The sequence below is a fragment of the Monomorium pharaonis genome, chromosome 8, assembly GCF_013373865.1.
Source record: "Monomorium pharaonis isolate MP-MQ-018 chromosome 8, ASM1337386v2, whole genome shotgun sequence".
Classification (NCBI taxonomy): Eukaryota; Metazoa; Arthropoda; class Insecta; order Hymenoptera; family Formicidae; genus Monomorium; species Monomorium pharaonis.
The window spans coordinates 10,170,986-10,193,050 of record NC_050474.1 but is presented as its reverse complement, the minus strand read 5'-3'; the positions used below and the strand labels follow the sequence as shown (position 1 = coordinate 10,193,050).

At 33.4% G+C, this 22,065-nt stretch overlaps 1 protein-coding gene across 3 annotated transcripts in view; it reads left to right on the top strand.

The window, feature by feature from the left end:
• Positions 1–22,065, top strand: part of LOC105837548 (protein singed) — a 162,090-nt gene that overhangs the window by 123,323 nt on the left and 16,702 nt on the right. For 2 of the 3 annotated variants that reach the window (XM_036290994.1, XM_036290995.1), the window contains one exon: positions 10,085–10,555. In XM_036290994.1, the coding sequence (XP_036146887.1) occupies positions 10,085–10,555 (471 nt within the window). Of the gene's footprint in view, positions 1–10,084; positions 10,556–12,614; positions 13,233–22,065 lie in introns of those variants that run through there. The other variant, XM_036290996.1, reaches the window with a different exon arrangement.

The window sequence follows — 22,065 nt, the reverse complement described above, 5'->3', positions numbered from 1 at the left end:
CATTGCTACTATATTACTGTGTTCACTGGGATTCTACACATCCTCTTTCAAGGCAATTGTCATCGCCTGCACTGTCCATCATGGCAGAAGATTCAGAAGCAGTTTCTGTCCGAATGCGACTTTGTCACGTAATGGACACAAGAAGTATCCAATTTCTTTCCAGTTTACACAGCAAAATCACGATGAAAAGACATTATTCAGGAAATTTCTGAGTTTTTTTGAGGTTAGGAACATATTACATTTTTTAACAAATCGAAATACGCCTCCTTATCATGTTGCATTTGATTCCGATTTACACACCAGCCATATTTCTATTTTACAGTGCAAATTTAACCAATTTTCACTTTTTTTACGTTAAAAGTGAATCCCGACATCACAAAGCTAACTGTGCATTAGATTTGGATTCAGCACATCGATATATAACACCGGTTAACATTTCCATTAAATTCCAACCGAGAATTGAACGATTTCTCCATACAAAGTCAAGCTCACCCCAATTTTCACATTTTTTAAAGTTATGAAAAACTGGGACTTAATGGAGTGAAATGGACTTCGAATTCGGATTCAGCGCATTGAAAACCAGTGGGGTAGATAGGTGTAGTTTCTCGGACATCAAACTTTTTTTTGTGTAACTGTGTAATTTAACTTGAAAAAGAATGAGGTAATATGTGTAATTAAATGTTAAAATGTAGCTTAAAACTTTTTTGAATGTAAAAATATCTTATAACAAACTGACTTGATTGTTACGCTTGACTGTTACGCTTTTTTGTGTTAGCATCACTGTATAACACCAGACTACTAAACAAATGATACAATAAATGATTACACAGCCACACAAAAAAAGTGGTCCGGCGCATTAGACTAGTCCAATCCATATGTATTTCGACCCGCTGAATCCGAATCCAAGGTCAAAATTGCAAAGTTAGCTCGCATTTCCTAACTTCAAAAAAAAATTTTTTTTAATGTTGGTCTGGCGGACCAGACTAGCCTATCCTTATGTATTTTGACCCGCTGAATTCAAATCCAAGGTCAGAATTTCTGAATTCCCTGCTCAAAAAATCCGATAGAATCAGATAAGAAAAAGTTCTATCTAATTGAATCGTGTTTTTGGTTCGTAAATATTAGATCGGTTATCTGAAATATACGATAGGCTTTCTATATTTCTGTATCGTATTTTTCATATAGTTACCTATCGTTTTTAATCAATTTCTATCGTCATTTTTTGTATAAATTAATCGTGTTCTATCGTGTTTTTGGTTCGTAAATATTAGATCGGTTATCTGAAATATACGATAGGCTTTCTATATTTCTGTATCGTATTTTTCATATAGTTACCTATCGTTTTTAATCAATTTCTATCGTCATTTTTTATATAAATTAATCGTGTTCTATCGTGTTTTTGGTTCGTAAATATTAGATCGGTTATCTGAAATATACGATAGGCTTTCTATATTTCTGTATCGTATTTTTCATATAGTTACCTATCGGTTTTAAGCAATTTCTATCGTCATGTTTTATATAAATTAATCGTATTTTATCGTGTTTTTGGTTCGTAAATATTAGATTGGTTATCTGAAATACACGATAGGCTTTCTATATTTCTGTATCGTATTTTTCATATAGATTACCTATCGTTTTTAATCAATTTCTATCGTCATGTTTTATATAAATTAATCGTATTCTATCGGGTTTTTGGTTCGCAAATATTAGATTGCTTATCTGAAACTTATGATAGACTTTTTATCTTTCTGTATCGTATTTTTCGTATAGATTACCTATCGTAAATCTAGTTAAAAAAATGTAAACGTTTTACTTTTCTGGTACAGAATCGTTTACTCAATTAAAATGAGTAAATTATAAAAGTAATGTGGCAGTTGTCTTGCACATCGTCCTCTCGTAGCGAAAGAAACTGATTATTGCTTGTCTTAATCGTATTGCGGGTGGTCTTTATATAGCGGGTCGGCTGCATTTGACTCACGAGAGAGTAATCGCCTACCAGCCTATCAGCGGCGCCGCGTACTAACTAAAAAGTTGGATAGAAAATGATAGAAACATATAGAAATTTGATAGAAAATTTATAAAATTCTATCGTTCTTTATCGTATCTCAAATATAAACGATTCGTATAAACGATTAAAACTTTATCTGAATATGGATACTTTACTATATGATCTTACCTAATTATCTTACTGAATAGAAAAATTACGATTTAAAGTTTATACAAATAAATCTGAAATTGTCCCTATATGTTTCTATCAAATATATGTTGTGGAACAATAATCGTTTTCTATCGTTGTCTTTATAATAAGAGATATTTCAAGGAGGAACAATTATCACAGGCACACAAAAAAAGTGATCCGCCGGACCAAACTAGTCAATCCTTATGTATTTTAACTCGCTGAATCCGAATTCAAGGTCAGAATTGCAAAGTTAGCTCGAATTTTCTAACCTCAAAAAAATTTTTTTTAATGTTGGTCTGGCGGACCAGACTATATAATCAGTCAATCCTTATGTATTTTGACCCGCTGAATCCAAATCCAAGGTCAGAATTACTAAATTTGCTCATTTTTTCTAATCTCAAAAAAACTTTTTTTTAATGTTGGTCCGGCGGACCAAAGTAGTCTATCCTTATGTATTTTGATCTGCTGAATCCAAATCCAAGGTCAGAATTATTAAATTTGCTCATTTTTTCTAACCTCAAAAAAAAATTTTTTTTAATGTTGGTCCGGCGAACCAGAGTAATCTATTCTTATGTATTTTGACCCGCTGAATCGAAATTTAAGGTCAGAATTGCTGAATTGGCTTATTTTTTTCTAACCTCAAAAAAACACCTTGTAAAAGCAGCTTGGATCTTAAATGTATAATTTGGAAGCTTGCAAGCTTGCGTAAGCACATTATCCGGGGAAAATTCAATACTTATAACATGTCTGAGCTTCTGTGAATGAATAGCGTAGAAAATTCACTCCCTTTTCCTATTATATTTAACTCTTTTATTCTGACCTTGGATTTGGATTCAGCGGGTCAAAATACATAAGGATTGACTGATTATATAGTCTGGTCCGCCAGCATTAAAAAAAAAATTTTTATTTGAGGTTAGGAAATGCGAGCTAACTATGCAATTTTGACTTTGGATTCGTATTCAGCGGGTCAAAGAACATAAGAATTGACTTGTCTAGTCCGCCGGACCAACCTTTTTTTTTGTGTGTCTGTGTTATTTTATAATTCTGCCGGACAGAACATTCTGTTGTTCTTTATGGTATCCGAATTAAACGATTAAAACTTTATCTGAATATGGATACTTTCCTATATTATCTTATCTGGTTATCTTATTGATTAAAAAAATTATGACTTAAAGTCTATATAAATTATTCAGATAATTCTATATTCAGATAAAGTTTTAATCGTTTGATTTAGACACGATAAAGAATGATAAAATGTTATGTTCGGCAAAATTGCGAAATAATTTTTCCCTGTTTAAAATATCTCCAATTATATAGACAATGATAGAAAACTATTATAGTATATAACATATTTTTAATAAAAACGTATAGGGACAATTTCAGATTAATTTATATAGACTTTACGTCATAATTTTTATATTCACTAAGATAGCCATATAAATTGTATAGGAAAATACTCATATTCAGATGAAGATTTAATCGTTTAATTTAGATACGGTAAAATACGATAGAACTTTATGTCCGCCGAAATGATAATATATTTGATAGAAACATATAAGAACAATTTCAGATTAATTCATATAGAGTCTTATAGACCTTGAATCGTAAATTTCATATTCAAAACGATAAGTAGATAGGATCATATATAAAAGTAGTCGTATTCAGATAAAGTTTTAATCGTTTATTTCAGATACGATAAGAAACGATAGAACTTTATGTCCGCCGAAATGGTAATATATTTGATAGAAACATATAAGAACAATTTCAGATTAATTCATATAGAGTCTTATAGACCTTGAATCGTAAATTTCATATTCAGAACGATAAGTAGATAGGATCATATATAAAAGTAGTCGTATTCAGATAAAGTTTTAATCGTTTATTTCAGATACGATAAGAAACGATAGAACTTTATGTCCGCCAAAATTGGAATACATCTGATAGAAACGTATAGGAACAATTTCAGATTAATTCATATAGAGTCTTATAGACCTTGAATCGTAAATTTCATATTCAGAACGATAAGTAGATAGGATCATATATAAAAGTAGTCGTATTCAGATAAAGTTTTAATCGTTTATTTCAGATATGATAAGAAACGATAGAACTTTATGTCCGCCGAAATTGGAATACATCTGATAGAAACGTATAGGAACAATTTCAGATTAATTCATATAGAGTCTTATAGACCTTGAATCTTAAATTTCATATTCAAAACGATAAGTAGATAGGATCATATATAAAAGTAGTCGTATTCAGATAAAGTTTTAATCGTTTATTTCAGATATGATAAGAAACGATAGAACTTTATGTCCGCCGAAATTGGAATACATCTGATAGAAACGTATAGGAACAATTTCAGATTAATTCATATAGAGTCTTATAGACCTTGAATCTTAAATTTCATATTCAAAACGATAAGTAGATAGGATCATATATAAAAGTAGTCGTATTCAGATAAAGTTTTAATCGTTTATTTCAGATACGATAAGAAACGATAGAACTTTATGTCCGCCGAAATTGGAATACATCTGATAGAAACGTATAGGAACAATTTCAGATTAATTCATATAGATTCTTATAGACCTTGAATCGTAATTTTCATATTCAGTACGACAAGTAGATAGGATCATATAGAAAAGTAGTCGTATTTAGATAAAGTTTTAATCGTTTATTTCAGATACGATAAGAAACGATAGAACTTTATGTCCGCCGAAATTGGAATACATCTGATAGAAACGTATAGGAACAATTTCAGATTAATTCATATAGAGTCTTATAGACCTTGAATCTTAAATTTCATATTCAAAACGATAAGTAGATAGGATCATATATAAAAGTAGTCGTATTCAGATAAAGTTTTAATCGTTTATTTCAGATATGATAAGAAACGATAGAACTTTATGTCCGCCGAAATTGGAATACATCTGATAGAAACGTATAGGAACAATTTCAGATTAATTCATATAGAGTCTTATAGACCTTGAATCTTAAATTTCATATTCAAAACGATAAGTAGATAGGATCATATATAAAAGTAGTCGTATTCAGATAAAGTTTTAATCGTTTATTTCAGATACGATAAGAAACGATAGAACTTTATGTCCGCCGAAATTGGAATACATCTGATAGAAACGTATAGGAACAATTTCAGATTAATTCATATAGATTCTTATAGACCTTGAATCGTAATTTTCATATTCAGTACGACAAGTAGATAGGATCATATAGAAAAGTAGTCGTATTTAGATAAAGTTTTAATCGTTTATTTCAGATATGATAAGAAACGATAGAACTTTATGTCCGCCGAAATTGGAATACATCTGATAGAAACGTATAGGAACAATTTCAGATTAATTCATATAGATTCTTATAGACCTTGAATCGTAATTTTCATATTCAGTACGACAAGTAGATAGGATCATATAGAAAAGTAGTCGTATTTAGATAAAGTTTTAATCGTTTATTTCAGATACGATAAGAAACAATAGAATTTTATAACTTTCCTATCTGACAGGAAATCTAGTGTCCGATAGAAACGATAGATTCAGATAAAATCATATTAAATTTCTATCAAATTTCTATATGTTTCTATCAGTTTCTATCGTACTTTTTGAACAGGGTTGGCTCATTTTTTTCTAACCTCAAAAAAAACTTTTTCATAATGTTGGTCCGGCGGAACAGAATAATTTACCTTTATGTATTTTCACTCGTTGAATCCAAGTTCAATGTCAGAATTGCTGCATTGGCTCATTTTTTCATAACCTCAAAAAATACCTTGTAAAAGCAGTTTGGATCACAAATGTATAATCCGGAACGTGCAGGCTTGCGTAACCATATGGGAGCGTCCCAGATGCGCACAGTAATAAACGGACACAACAGGCTGAGTGAAACCGAAACAGTAACAAACGGACACAGACCAAACGGACACAGTAATAAACGGACACAGTAACAAACGGACACAGTAACAAACGGACACAGACCAAATGCGCACAGAGCGAAACGGACACAGTACGAAACGGACACAGAAACAAACGGACACAGACCAAATGCGCACAGAGCGAAACGGACACAGATCAAATGCGCACAGACCAAATGCACACGGACCAAATGCCCACACAGTACATGCGCACACAGCACATGCGCACACTGCACGTGCGCACGGACCAAATGCAATCCATGTACATTGCAAGCAGAGTAAAGTCCACATAGGTTAGCGACTTGGAAGGGGCCGAAGGCCCCCCTTGCACCCCCCCCGTGTGTGTGTGTGTGTGTCTGTGTGTGTGTGTGCGCGCGCGCGCGCGCGCGTGCGTGCAAAGCATTCACTGCATCACATGGGTTTGCGACTTTCCGGGTATGCATTTGGTCCGTGCGCATGTGCAGTGTGCGCATTTGGTCTGTGTTCGTTTCGCACTGTGTCCGTTTCGCTCTGTGCGCATTTGGTCTGTGTCCGTTTGTTACTGTGTCCGTTTCGCACTGTGTCCGTTTGTTACTGTGTCCGTTTGGTCTGTGTCCGTTTGTTACTGTGTCCGTTTCACTCAGCTTGCTGTGTCCGTTTATTACTGTGCACATCTGGGACTCACTCAACCATATTACCCGGGGAAAATTTTCTAAGAAACCACAAAGGTGAAAGAAACTGTTCTATAGCATGCTTTTTATTCAATTAAGTTGCGATACTTGCCTCATGCTATGGATTGTCGCAAACTCGGACCAATATTTTCCAATTTTGCATGCTCTCGCTTTGTCGTACGCCATTTTGAAAAAAATTATTACGCAAAATTTTAATGAATCGATTTTTAAAGTAGACATTTGAAGCTTTAATTTCTTTTTTTAGAAACCTTTTTATCTTTATTACTCGCGTAGTTATCGTTGTTGGAAGTTTAGTGATTTTTTGACAAATTTTAGGTGTACCGCTTTTTTTTCGACTGAGTGTAGATCATTACAATAGATGTTGTCAGAAAAATGAAACATATATAGTTAACTTATATTTTTATAAATAAATATAAAGTTTTGCAGTTTTTTAAAATTATTTTTACATATGCGCGCGAAATAACATGTGGAATAACTTATTTAAAAAAACTGCTTTTGCGCCGTTCGTATAAAATAAAATAAATAAATTATTTAATGTCATCTTTTATAATTTTTTAGTATTGTTAATATGCCATATTGTTTCAATAAGTGTAAACATTCAATCTGACTTTGAAGTCAACGTTTTTACACATTTAATTTTGCAATACATTCTAGAACGTACGATTTTTAAAGATTTCTCACTTGCTATATTAATTACCCGTCTTTTTCAAAAATTACTATACGTCCAGGATGTCTCTGAATACTAATTTAGGATGTCCTGAGGACTTTCGTAGGATGTCCTGAGGACTCTCTTAGGACGTCCTAAGAACTGTCTTAGGATGTCCTGAGGATTGTTTTAGAATGTCCTGAGGATTACCTTAGGATGTCCTGAGGACTTCATATCATAGACAGGATATCATATTCTTAGAACATTCTGTGCTATCTAAAATGTCTGGTATTTATACAGTCATTATATTTAAGTTTATCTTCAGACATTTTGTAGCTAATGAAACTCTTTATACAATATTTTAAGAATAACGTTTTCAGCTAGAATACATATATTCTCAGGACATCCCAAGGACATGTCCTCAAGACATGAGTAAAATTTTAATTTATATTAATACTATTACAGAATCTAACATTCTAAACTTACTTTAGAAATCAAATTTATATATAAAATATTAATATAAAATATTTACAATAATACAATTATTATATCCTAACAAGATCCCGAAAAATATTCAGGATGATCCTGAGGACGTCCTGTGCTATCTGGGAATAGACTAGTCTGGTTCGCCGGATCAAGATTAAAAAAAAATTTTTTTTGAGGTTATTAAAAAATGAGCCAATGTAGTAATTCTGACATTGAATTTAGATTCAGCGGGTCAAAATACATAAAGATAGACTATTCTGGTCCGCCGAACCAACATTATAAAAACAAATTTTTTTTAAGAAAAAATAAGCCGATTTAGCAATTCTGACCTTGGATTTGGATTCAGCGGATCAAAATACATAAGGATAGACTAGTCTGGTGCGCCGGACCAACATTAAAAAAAAATTTTTTTTTGAAGTTAGGAAATGCGAGCTAACTTTGCAATTCTGACCTTGGTTTCAAATTCAGCGGGTCGAAATACATAAGGATTAACTAGTCTCGTTCGCCGGACCAACATTAAAAAAAAATTTTGTTTGAGGTTAGGAAATGCGAGCTAACTTTACAATTCTAATATTGGATTCGGATTCAGCGGGTCAAAATACATAAGTATTGACTAGTCTGGTTCGCCGGACCAACATTTAAAAAAAAATTTTTTTTTTTTTGGGTTAGGAAATACGAGCTAACATTGCAATTCTGATTTTGGTTTCGGATTCAGCGGGTCGAAATACATAACGATTGACTAGTCTGGTTCGCCGGATCAACATTTTAAAAAAATTGTTTTTGAGGTTAGGAAATACGAGCTAACTTTGCAATTCGGATTCAGCGGGTCGAAATACATAAGGATTGACTAGTCTAGTCCGCCGAACCAACCACTTTTTTTTGTGTGCCTGTGTTTTTAGAATTCGTCAGTTAATAACGGAGATAATATAGGTATATTATCCGAACCGGCCACCTTCTCCTCTATTAATGTAATATTATTGTTATATTACCATATAATATTACGGCAAGTTTGTAAGCAAGTAAATTATATGTTATACGTTATACCCAGCTAACCATTTGCTGCCAAATTGTCAGCAGACTGCTAAAAATTTCTTGCGGAATCAGGCTGCCAAAACCATGGCCTACTGTGTTCTCGAGTGCGTTCCAATTGCAAGCAAAAATTGTCATCAAATCCTGATATCAAATTGGGTGCAACACTAGAGCAGATCTGTCAGTAGCAATACAATAACAAAACGCAGCAAATTGAGAACAGGTGTTGCAACGTAAACTCACAGCTGATTTGCGCCAAATATGCAGCAGATCTGTATTCATAAATGACGACAGATTGGCGACATATTTGTCGAATCTTTTCATTTTCACAGTTATTTTATTTGAGAATAGATGTAAGCAATCTCCTGGGAAGATTTATTAATTCAGGGATAGGAACAGATTGAATAATTTACCCCACACTCTCCTTAGCATCTAATATTTCCTATAGGGGGGGCCTCAATTGACCTATCTATTTTCTTTCTTTATATCGCAGGTACATTATTTATTCTAGGTGCAACTAACTTCATTAAATTTCTTGTAGTCTAAAGAAATAAAGATACTAGCAGTTTTGTCATAAAAGTATAATGTGGTGGTCCTCCGCCACATCGGACACCTCCACAGGCGCAGCAAAGGAAGGTTAAATTTTGCTTACCTTAGTCGCGCTGCGAGTGGTCTTTATGTAGAGAGTTGGTTGCATTTTACTTCCGAGAGAGTAAGCCGCCTATCACGGTGCCGCGCTTTTTATTGCCAATTTGACATTTGGACAGATCTGCTGCGTTTCTGGTATCAATCTGTCGCGTACATTGACGCACAAATGTTATTGCATTTCTACAGACAATTTGCTGATATTGTTTGCACTTTGGTGTTTGTCGTCAATCTGTCATCAATACTTTCAATTAATCTGCTCGCAGTTCACTATTATTTTGTCATGTATTCTTATGACAGACGTTGCTAAATATTTGCTGAATATCTGCTAACAGTGTTTGCAATGATAAGATATGTTTCTCATTTGTCGCCTTTTTGACAACAGAATCTGTTGCTAACATTTGTCACAGCAGAAATGGTTATCAGGGTAGTTGATATTATTAGATATATCTTGATGATTTTTTACCATGAGACGAAACTGAAATGTAATTGTGATCAATCCCTATTAGGTGTCGATGTAACGGCTAACCAGGACGAGATCTCAGGTCACGAGACATTCCAATTGGAGTTTGATCGGGTGACAAAACGGTGGTACGTGCGAACGATGCAAGACCGTTACTGGAGTCTGGAGGCTGGTGGCGGCATACAAGCGTCAGATCACAAGCGTTCGTCGAACGCACTCTTCGACTTGATCTGGCAATCGGACGATGGCACAGTCGCATTACGCGCCAACAACGGCAAGTTCCTGGCCACGAAGCGTTCTGGCCATCTTTACGCGAACGCCGAATTATTGAACGGCAACGATTCCGATGCCGCCAAGTATTATTTCTATCTGATGAATCGGCCCGTGTTGGTGTTGCGGTGCGAACAAGGCTTCGTCGGACCTAAGAGCGCGGTTAGTTCCAAGCTTGAGTGCAACAAGGCCGTCTACGAGACGATACGCGTCGAACGGTGCGAGCGTGGCGTAGTTAGATTCAAAGGTAATTATCTTTTTTTTTTGTTTATTACCATTTAGATCATTAATCAGCCTAAATTAATGTTTTATCTATATATTTTTTTGCATGTAATCTGAAAAAATAATTGACGTGATAAGAAATTATTTTTTTATTAAAATTTATTTTTAAAATCATTAAAGTCATATTTGTATGACAGTATGAACTTTACTCAATTTTACTAAATCTATCTATAATAAAAAAAGCCGTGCAAATGCGAGAAGTGTGCGTTTGATCGTCCCGTATTGTTGTCACATTTCCGCGATGCTGATTGGTTCTCTCGCTGCGTTTATTTCGTGTTGCGAGAGTAACTATCATTGCAATTGCATTTTGACACCTATTAAATTTGTATAGATAATTATCTATACAATTATCGTTGCAATTTATTTTTAAAAAATAAAAAATAAAAAGTTATTTAGCGCGCGCGAAGCGCACGTATGTGGTGTCTATCCAGATAGCACAGATGATCCTTTTAAGTTAAAAAAAATTCACTTCTTTTAATTCTTTAAGAATTTATGTAATCTATTCGAAATGAGTTCAAAAAGAGTACCATATATAAATTCATTATGAGTTCACATAATTTAGTCAAAATGAGTTAAAAAGGAATTCAATATTCAAATTCGTTAAGAATTCACATTGGTTTGAAATTAATTCAAAAACAATATCACATACAAATTTATTATGAATTCATATAATTTAGTCAATATAAAAATTTTTATAAAGAACCATAACATTATGGAAAGATATAACAAATATAAGTATCTTTTTAATTTTTTTGACATACCAAACAAATTTTTTAAATATATATCTCTGTTATTTGTCATAAATACTATTGTATTATTATCTAAATAGTATATAAATACTATATATATATATATATATATATATAGAGAGAGAGAGAGAGGGGGGGGGATAGAAGAATGGCGTCGATGAGAACGGGCGTGAATTTGGAAGCTCCGAAGTAAGGAGTAGTGAAGTGATAATGGAGGTGAGAAGGAGAGTAGGAAAGTGTGAAAATTTGGGTAGAAGAGGACGAGTGGTGATCGGGCGATTGGAGGGAAGCAGGAAGACGGCGGTAAAGGAAAGATATGAAAAGATATTGTGGTGAAGTTTTGGAGATGAGAGACGAATGTGGAGTGAAGCAGCCGTGGAGAAGAAGAGGACAGTGAGAGGGCGCTGAGAAGAAAGAAAAAATCGGTTGGCAGAAGATAAAGACAGAAACAAGGAAGATGACGAAGAGATGAGAGATGGCGCGGATGAAGAAGATGGTGGAAAATGGGTTGGCAGGAGTGAGGCGGCAGACGGTAGCGTGCTTTGGGAACGCAGATTCGCACAGCACGTGGTCCGTCGAAAGGAGAAGATAGCCGACGCAAAGACAGTAATAGCAGAGTGAGAGAAAGCAGATGAGGTGAAAATAAAGGCAGAGATGAAATTTAATAATGAGGAGGAGAAGAGAACGGGATAATGAAGGAGACGGAAGAGGACAGAGTAAGGGAAGAAAGTGCGGTAGAGAGGAGGATAGAGGAGATTGGAAGAGAATTAAGAAAACAGAGTGAAAATGTCAAAAGGGTTGAAAGAGATTAGGGAAAGATTTAGAAGTCTGGAAGCGAGGCTGGAGAGGTGGGAGACGGAAGAAGAGGACTGAGATCCAGACGAGGAAGAATAGAGGGGAAGTAAGGTAGGGAGAAGCGGCCAGGGAGAATGAAGAGGAAGCAAAGGGGAAGAAAAAGACGGTCGGATGGCGACGAGCGGGAGAAGAGGCGGAAAGGGAACAAGGAGCAAAGAAGGTCGGGGAAGAGAGGGAGCGGAGTGGAGGGACGATGGAGATTGGTAGTGGGGAGAGACAAGGAGGAGAAGAAGAGGATGGAGGAGAGAGCGGAGAGGGTAGAAGAGGCAAAGGATGAGAGAGAGGAAATGCTGAATTAGAAGGGAGGAGGAAGACAGGAAGAGACGGCAAGGAGGAGGGAGGAAGTGACAGGGAGGAGGAGGGGGAAGAGGAGGATAGGCGGATTGCAAGAAGGAAAATAAGAGTTGTTTTTGGTTATAGGTAGAAGGAGTTAAAAGGAGGTGATAATAAGGAACGGAAACTGGAGAGAGGAGAGACAGAAGGTAGAAGAGGAGGCAGAGGATGACGGTAGGAGCCAGAAGAATTGGAGTTCGGGAGAGGACAGTCAGGAATGAGAGGGGAGCAGAGAGGAATTAACTGGGAAGCGGCAGTGAGGGCGTTTGGAGGAGGAAGCGGAAGGGGATGGGGGAAATGGAGGAGAGGGAAAAAGAGGAGGATAAGGAAGGGGGAGAGGGAAAAAAAGGTGCAGAAGGGCCGTAGAGGGGAGGAGGGATATAAGTCTGTAAGGCTGCACAATGGCCAGGTCGGTAGGAAGGGATTAGATATGTAATGTATTTAAATGAGATAATGATAGGGAAGAAGTTAGTGGACAGGTGGACTTCCGCTTCGTTTACAATTGTGATTGTCTTGTTATTGTATATTTCGTTTCCTGTATTGTATTGTATATTATATATTTTATATATTTTATATTATTATATACGGTTGATATGTAGAGGAGTATGAATATAAGGATAAGAAGTGTAAAGGGTTTGGTGAACCCTTTAAAACACCCTGGTAACCCCGAAAGGGAAACCAGAATAAACTTCTATTCTATATATATATACATATATATATACATATATATTATTTGTCGTAAATTTGATATATACCCAATCAGCAAACAATATTTTTTAAATGTTTTTCAAATATTTATTTTTAATTATTTTTACATTATTAATGTTTATTGTACAAATAATATTTATTTAATATTTATTTTATATAATATAAACTAGATTATTATTTATTTTATATAAACTAGAACAACAGGCGCGCGCTACGCGCGCACTATTTAGTTTTTTACTTTTTAAAAATAACAATTGCAATAATAATTATATAAATAAATAATTATATACAAAAAGAAAGGAAAAAAAATAGAGAGAGAGAGAGAGAAAGAGAAAGAGAAAGCATACTTATATACATTAATTTATTATCTAATTTTTTTTTTAATATTATACACATAAAAAAAGAAAAAAAGAAATACAATATACACAACATACATAAATCTTCTTTAAAGTAATATAATATTGACTAAAATGTAACGAAATGTTGTCAGCTCTGATTCTTCTTCTTCTTGATTTTTTTTTTCTTTAATTAGCATTAAAAATTGACGACATAGTTTGAAAAACAAAATTACAATTGTTAATAAATTATTTGACATTATAATACTTTGACATTATATGTGTACCTTTCCATATAAAATGAGATCAACATCTTTTGCAAAAATCAATACAGAAAACTAACTTTCGAAAATCTTTTGTTTGAGTAAAATACTCCACAGTATACACACGTATGGATACACGCACTTCTCCCCCCCCCCCTCTCTCTCTCTCTCTCTCTCTCTCTCTCTCTCTCTCTTTCTCTCTCCCCGTCTCTCCCGGTCTCTCCCGTCCTCTCCCGTCTCTCCCGGTCTCTCCCGGTCTCTCTCCGTCTCTCCCGATCTCTCCCGATCTCTCCCCGTCTCTCCCCGTCTCTCCTCGGCTCTCCCCGTCTCTCCCGGTCTCTCCCCGTCTCTCCCCGTCTCTTCCGGTATAGATAACCATTTATACAAATTTGACAGCTGTCAAAATTTAATCGCAATGTTTACTCTTGCACGAAGTAAGCGCAACGAGAGAACCAATCGGCATCGCGGAAAGCGACAATACACTTCGATAGATTCGAGTATCGATGTCATGCCCTTTTTAATAAAAGGATTATTTATTTTAAACAACGATTTAGAAAAAATATTTATGAAATGTTTATTTAACGTTTATTTAATATTTAAAAATAATTAATTTTTTATTAAAAATAATAGTTTAAAAAAATTATTTACGCAATATTTATTTAATGTTTATTTAATATTTTATATTTAAAAAAATACCTAAAATAAAACTTAAAAAAATATTTATTTAATATTAATTTAATATTTATATTTCAATCATTAATTATATAAATAATGTGATTTAGGACAAATATTTATATAATATTTAATTAATATTTATTTAATATATTGACTTTACATTTTAATAAATTGTTTAAAATAATATTTACGTAAAATTATTTATTTAATGTTTACGTAATATTAATTTCATCTTTAAAATAATATTTAAAGTAATACTTTTAATACTTAAAAGTTTAATACTTAAAAATATTTTTTTAATATTAATATAATATTTATGTTACAATTATTTTTGTAATTTTATTAATTATTTGAAATAACAATTTAGGACAAATATTTATATAATGTTTAATTTATATTTATTTAATATTAATTTAACAATTTAATGAATTGTTTAAAATAATATTTATATAACATTTATTTAATGTTTATGTTATATATTTACTTTATCTTTAAAAAAATTTTTTAATAATATTTTATATTTATTTATCTGATATTGATTTAATATTTAATTACAATAATTATAATAATAAATTTACAATAATTATAATAATTTAAGACAAATATTTAAATAATATTTAATTAATGTTTATTTATTACTAATTAATGTTTTAATAAATTATTTAAAATAATATTTATGTAACATTTATTTAATGTTTATGTAATAATTATTTTACATTTTAAAAAGTTTAAAATAATATTTTTAAAAATATTTAAATTATGGTTGGGAAGCTTCACTAATTATGTAGCGTAAATCAAGTGTAAAGAGGAAGTGAATCTATGTAAAGAAAGAGTTACAAAAGCGTATAAATAAAATCTCTGAGGCACAGATTGAAATATCGGAACATAAAGAAAGTGGAGATTAAGATAACATTGCACTTATTGAAACAATATGGCATATTAATTATACTCAAAAATTATAAAATAACATTTATTTTTATTTTTTTACGAACAGAGCAAAAATAGATCTTTTCATATTTTACATACTATTTCGCATATGTGAAAATCAGTAAAAAATTGTAATACTTTAAATTTATTTATAAAAATATAAGTTAACTATACATGTTTCATCCTTCTGACAACATCTATTGAAATAATGTATACCAAATATGTATGCGTTAATATAAAGTATTCATGGATCATCACGAAGCATTAAGATGCGTACGATCTTCAAAGTCAAGCAACGTCGGGAGTGGTTGACACTTGGATGGGTGACCGTTTTTTCAGGCATAGAAATTAAATATGTTCTAACAGGTACTGTGGCTTGGCTGAAACATGTATAGTCTTCTCCCCGTTACAAAATTATTGTAGAAATTTATTAGATTGATGAGGTTACGTTAAATTTATAAAATTATTTAATAATGCAATCAATTTTTTGCTTTTGTTGTGAATATGTTTAGTAAATATTTAAAAAATTATTTACCAAATGTCAAAAAAACATTTTCTTAAATTTTAAAACAAATACTTATTAAAGGTTAAAAAAATATTGTCCAAACATTTAAAAAAACGTTTTTTTAATTTAAAAAAGGAACTTATCTCATTATTTTTAACGTTTTTAGAAATGTTTTTAAAAATGTTTTTTAAATACTATTAAAAACATTTTTTAAATATTGTTTTGCTGATTGGGTAACTAATTGTAAGTAAATATTTTTTTTATTATGATGAACATATAATAACGCGTTTCATAAAAAATTTGTAAACAAAATTGTAAAAAAGTACATTATTTTTATATAAAATTAGGAAATGTTAATTCTATAATATACTGCAATAAAATATGGAAAAATTTTATACATAATTTATACATGTATAGTAACAATAAGAGAGTTTCTCACTTATAATAATAATATACCAAATTCTCTATTTTTGTGGCAGTATATTTTTAAATTAACATTTCTTATATTTCCAAAAATCCTTTATTATGCTTTTTTACAAAAAAAGAAATCTCTTTTTGCACTATAAAAGGAATCATAATAAATTAAAAAAAGTATCTCGATAAAGTTCCATTAGAATACTATTTAGAAATAATTTTAAATTTAATGCGAATTCTTATAGAACATAAAATGAACTTTATATGCATTACAAAAGCGACTCAGAATTGGTAACATACAAAAGAACTTTTTTTGAACTCTTAAGAATCCTTTTAGTGAAATGGATTAGAAAAAGACTTCATTTCAAAATTTGAGTGTTTAAAAGAATTCTTTTTGAATTCGTTGTGCTATCTGGATAGTTACATTAAAATTACTCAGTAGGCAAGAAACATTGATCAAAATTTTTAAAATGTTAATTTTAGATAAATTTTCTAAACATTTTAAATGTTTCATAATTTTTTAAGAAAGATAAAAAACGCGCCAAGTGTGTGATTTTTCTTTAAGAAAAAAATCACAAAATCCAAGAATACTTTTGATAAATTCAACTTAAGTGATATTTTTTATAACGAAAAAAATCACAAATTCAAGATAACCCAGCAAACACAGAACATGTTGTAATATTGCTGTGATGTTGCTACAATGTTATAACATTGCCGCAATGTTGCTGCTATATTTTGTGTTTGCTGGGAAAACTTTTGGTCAAATTCAACCTAAATCATATACATTCCTAAAATGGTATAACTTTGATTATTAAAGTAACAATTATTTTAAATAAAAAATTATTGTATTCACACACACAAATTAATTTTTCTACAAAAATAATGATATGTAAATATTTTGCACCAATTAAGAGTGAACACTACAAAATGAGTGTTAAGTTTTTTCTCTACAAAAATAATGATATGAAGAAATATGCGCCAATCTATAAAAATAGATGTTTATTCTTTGGCTGGCATGGATTTTTCATTAAGCTTGTCAGAGTAGAGACTGATATTGGGATGGGATTGAATTGAAATGTAATTAATTAAGAATAAATTAACTTTGCTTTGAATGGTCAAATTCCAATAAATATTTTACTATAGAAACTTGGCGCCGCTAAACCGAATAATTTGCCAACTCTTTTTCTTTTTCTTTTGTGCGTGTATCGGAATGTGTGCGTGCGTGCGTGCGTGCGTGCGTGCGTGCGTGCGTGCGTGCGTGCGTGCGTGCGTGCGTGCGTGCGTGCGTGCGTGCGTGCGTGCGTGCGTGCGTGCGGGCGTGCGTGTGTGTGTGTGTGTGCACAAAGCGTTTTCTGCACCACATAGGTTTGCGACTATAAAATATGTATAAGAAAAAAAAATATAATAAATATTTTGTACGTATTTTTATGTCTGAGTTTGCCAAGTATAAAATAATTACGATAAATATTTATGAAAATATTAAAAATAAATATTTATGCTATTATACAATAATACAAAAATATTTCGAGCTTATATACCATGAATATTTTTTAGTACATTTTAAAAATATATTTTATATATTGTTAATAATAATTTCTAAATAATTTATAAAAACAATTATATAATTTAAAAAATGTTTTTTAAAAATAATTCGTAAAATATAAAAATTTATTCTAAATTTTCTGTGCTATCCACAGGTTGTTTTTGCATTATTCTGCGATGCAGAATCGTATCGTGTGCAATCGGGTCTGTGTGCAAACGAGTCGGTGCGCAATCGGGTCGATGTGCAATCGGGTCCGTGTGCAATCGGGTTCGTGTGCAAATGGGTCGTGTGCAATCGGGTCAATGCGCAATCGGATCCGTGTGCAAACGGGTCGGTGCGCAATCGAGTCCGTGTGCAATCGGGTCGGTGTGCAATCAGATCCGTGTGCAATCGGGTCTGTGTCCAATCGGGTCCGTGTCCAATCGGGTCTGTGTCCAATCGAGTCCGTGTCCAATCGCGACTGTGTCCGATCGGGACGGTGTGCAATCGAGACTGTGTCTAATCGAGTCCGTGTCCAATCGGATCTGTGTCCAATCGAGTCCGTGTCCAATCGGGTCCGTGTGCAAACGGGTTGTGTGCAATCAGGTCGTGTGCAATCGGGTCGGTGCGCAATCGGGTCCGTGTGCAAACGGGTCGGTGCGCAATCGGATCCGTGTGCAATCGGGTCGGTGCGCAATCGCTTCCGTGTGCAAACGGATCAGTGCGCAATCGGGTCCGTGTGCAATCGGGTCTGTGTCCAATCGGGTCTGTGTCCAATTGAGTCCGTGTCCAATCGGATCTGTGTCTAATTGGGAAATACTACTGTGTCCAATCGCTTATGTGCGCAATCGGGCCTCACTCCCCTTAATTACTAAATTTCTCCTCCTCTCCGCTCTTTCTCCTTTATCCCATTTTACCTCCATTTCCCTTAATCTCCTTGTTAACTCGCCTGCTACTTCCCCCTCCTCTATTCCTGTTTCCCCCGACCTCTTTTCTCCCCCTCCCGCCTTCCCTCCTTGTTTCCTCTCTCTTCTCTAATTCTTCTAACCTCCTTTCTAGATCCTCTAATCTCTTTCGCATTTTCTTCCTTTCTTCCTCCCACTTCCTCATCATTTCTTTTCGTTGTTTACTCATTTCTTCCCTCCCCTCGTCTACTTTCATTCCTATCTTTTATATTTCTTTAACTATATCTTTTCTTAAAAATTCTCTAATACACCCTAACGCTTTATCCCAATCTCCATTGCATTCCTGCCCCCCTTTTGGTGGACTTTTTCTTATCCTACTCCTCTTACATAAATCTTTCTCCTCTGCCTGCTCCTTTCTCTCTACTCCCTCTTCTTGTTCCCTTTCCTTTTTCCCCTATTAAACAAATCCTCTATGCTTCCCATGCTACCCGTTCTCTCTCTTCTTAACCTCTCTATATTCGACGGCCTTCCTCTTTTCTTATTTTCTTCTCCCTTCCCTTCTACTCCTATATCCCTCGTCTCGCTCATCCTTCTCTATTCTTTTTGTTCCTAACGTATACCAATCGATCTAACTAACTTACACACCCGTCCTGCTTCTACGAATTCTCACCCGTCTCTCCGGCGCTTCTATCACCCGTGCTTGCCTCGCTCGTACGTTCTCCCTCCTACCTATCTTTTTGCCCCGCGTCTAACCTAACCTAACCTAACCTAACCTAACCTAACCTAACCAAAAACAACACACTTTTCCCTACTTTTTCTGCTTTATCCCTTATTCTACCTCTGCAATTATTTATCTCACCTTTCGCCCTGCTCTCCTATTTTTTCCTACTACCTCTCCGACACACTTTCTCTGTCACTCACACCCATAAAACTCCTTGCAACTACCACACTGCTTTCACTCCTGTCACTCGCACAGTCACCGGAAGCAGAAGTCTTATTTCGCATACGTAAAAAACAGTAAAAAAACTGTAAATTTATATTTATTTATAAATATTATTTAACTATACGTTTCATGTTTCTGACATCTAATGAACTGATCTATAACAAATATATATTCATGAGCAAGTGTTCATGGATCATCGCGAAGTGCTAGGTTGCGTACGATCTTCGAAGTCAAGCAGTGTCGACGGCGATTCAGAGTTGGATGGGTGACCACAGATGTTTTATTAGGCAATGCCAGATGTGAGTATATTGTCAGCATATGAGCATTCATTATTTGACATATGTAGCCGTCATGTTGCTATTAACATACTGTTGGTTGTGGATGGCATACCGATGATAACAAGTTGTCGTCAATTTGCTGTCAATACGCTGTTAATCACGGATGGCAAATTGACAACACGAGTTTTTGTCAAGTGGCTGTCACAAATCACTTTTTTGCGAGTAGCAAATTGATGCTGACATGTTGCAATCAATTTGCCGTTGTTAGAATTAGAATTCACGTGAGTTCAGTTCGACAGACATAATGCTGCACCTTGTTCTAAGTTTGTCAAAATTAGTTGCTTCAATGATTGTTGGCGATTTAACAGCAAACTCGCTGCATTTGGCTACCTGGGTACACACACACATTAACTTTCTTTACCAAACTAATGATATCCCACACAGCACATTTTATCCTGAGAATATCCCAAATTATCCCAGACAGACGAAGGTGATCCCACGGATATCTCAATGAATAGCACCCGGGATATCCTATAAAATATCGTAAAATATCTTAAGATATTATATGATATCCCATTAATATATTTCGATATCCCAAGAAAATATCTTAAAATATTATAAAATATCATAAGATATTCTATTAATATCTTACGATATCCTATTACATCCAAGTAATATCATATCATATCTTTTATCTCTACAATTAATGGAGCATAAATCAAGTGTAAAAGAAAAGTGAATTATAATGTAATAAAAGAGTGACAAAACCGTAAATTAAATCTCTAAGAAACGTAGATTAAAACGTCAGAACATAAAGAAAATGCACTTATCGAAACAATGTAGTATATTAATAATACTAAAAAATTATTTAAAAAATGACATTAAAAAAATTTTTTTTATTTTATACAAACAGAGCAAAAACAGATTTTTTATTAAGTTATTCTACATGCTATTTTGCGCGCATATGTAAAAATGAGTTAAAAAATTGTAAAACTTTAGATTTATTTATAAAAATATAAGTTAAACTATACATATTTTGTCCTTCTGACAACATCTATTGTAATGATCTATAACAAATATGAATCCATAAACAAGAAGTGTTTATGAATCATCATGAAGCGTTAGGATGCGTACGATATTCGAAGTCAAGCAACATCGGCGATAGTTGACATTTGGATGGGTGACCATTTTTCCAGATATACAGATTAAACATGCTTTAACAGGTACGACTATGGCTTGGCTGAAACATCCCAGATAGCCAAATGCAGCGAGTTTGCTGTCAAATCGCCAACAATCATTGAAGCAACCAATTTTAACAAAGAACTTAGAACAAGATGCGTCAGCATTATGTATGTCGAACTGAACTCACGTGAATTCTAATTCTAACAACGGCAAATTAATTGCAACATGTCAGCATCAATTTGCTACTCGCAAAAAAGTGATTTGTGACAGCAACTTGACGACAACTCGTGTTGTCAATTTGCCATCCGTGATTAACAGCGTATTGACAGCAAATTGACGGCAACTTGTTATCATCGGTATACCATCCACAACCAATAGTATGTTAATAGCAACATGACGGCAACATATGTCAAATAATGAATGCTGACAATATACTTACATCTGGCATTGCCTAATAAAACTTCTGCGGTCACCATCCAACTCTGAACCGCCGTCGACACTGCTTGACTTCGAAAATCGTACGCAACCTAGCACTTTGCGATGATCCATGAACACTTGATGCTCATGAATACATATTTGTTATAGACCAGTTCAATAGATGTCAGAAATATGAAACGTATAGTTAAATAATATTTATAAATAAATATAAATTTACAGTTTTTTTACTGCTTTTTACGTATGCAAAATAACATGTAGAATAACTTATAAAAATATGTTTTTGTTCTGTTCTCTTGATAAAGCTTAATTATATCCCAGACAGCATACAATATTTATAAAATATTTACAAAATAATAATACAAACAATTATGAAGAGCTCGTTAATGCTAAGCAAAAATAATATGATAACCAGGTCAATGTATCGAGCCAAGACAAATTTTCTT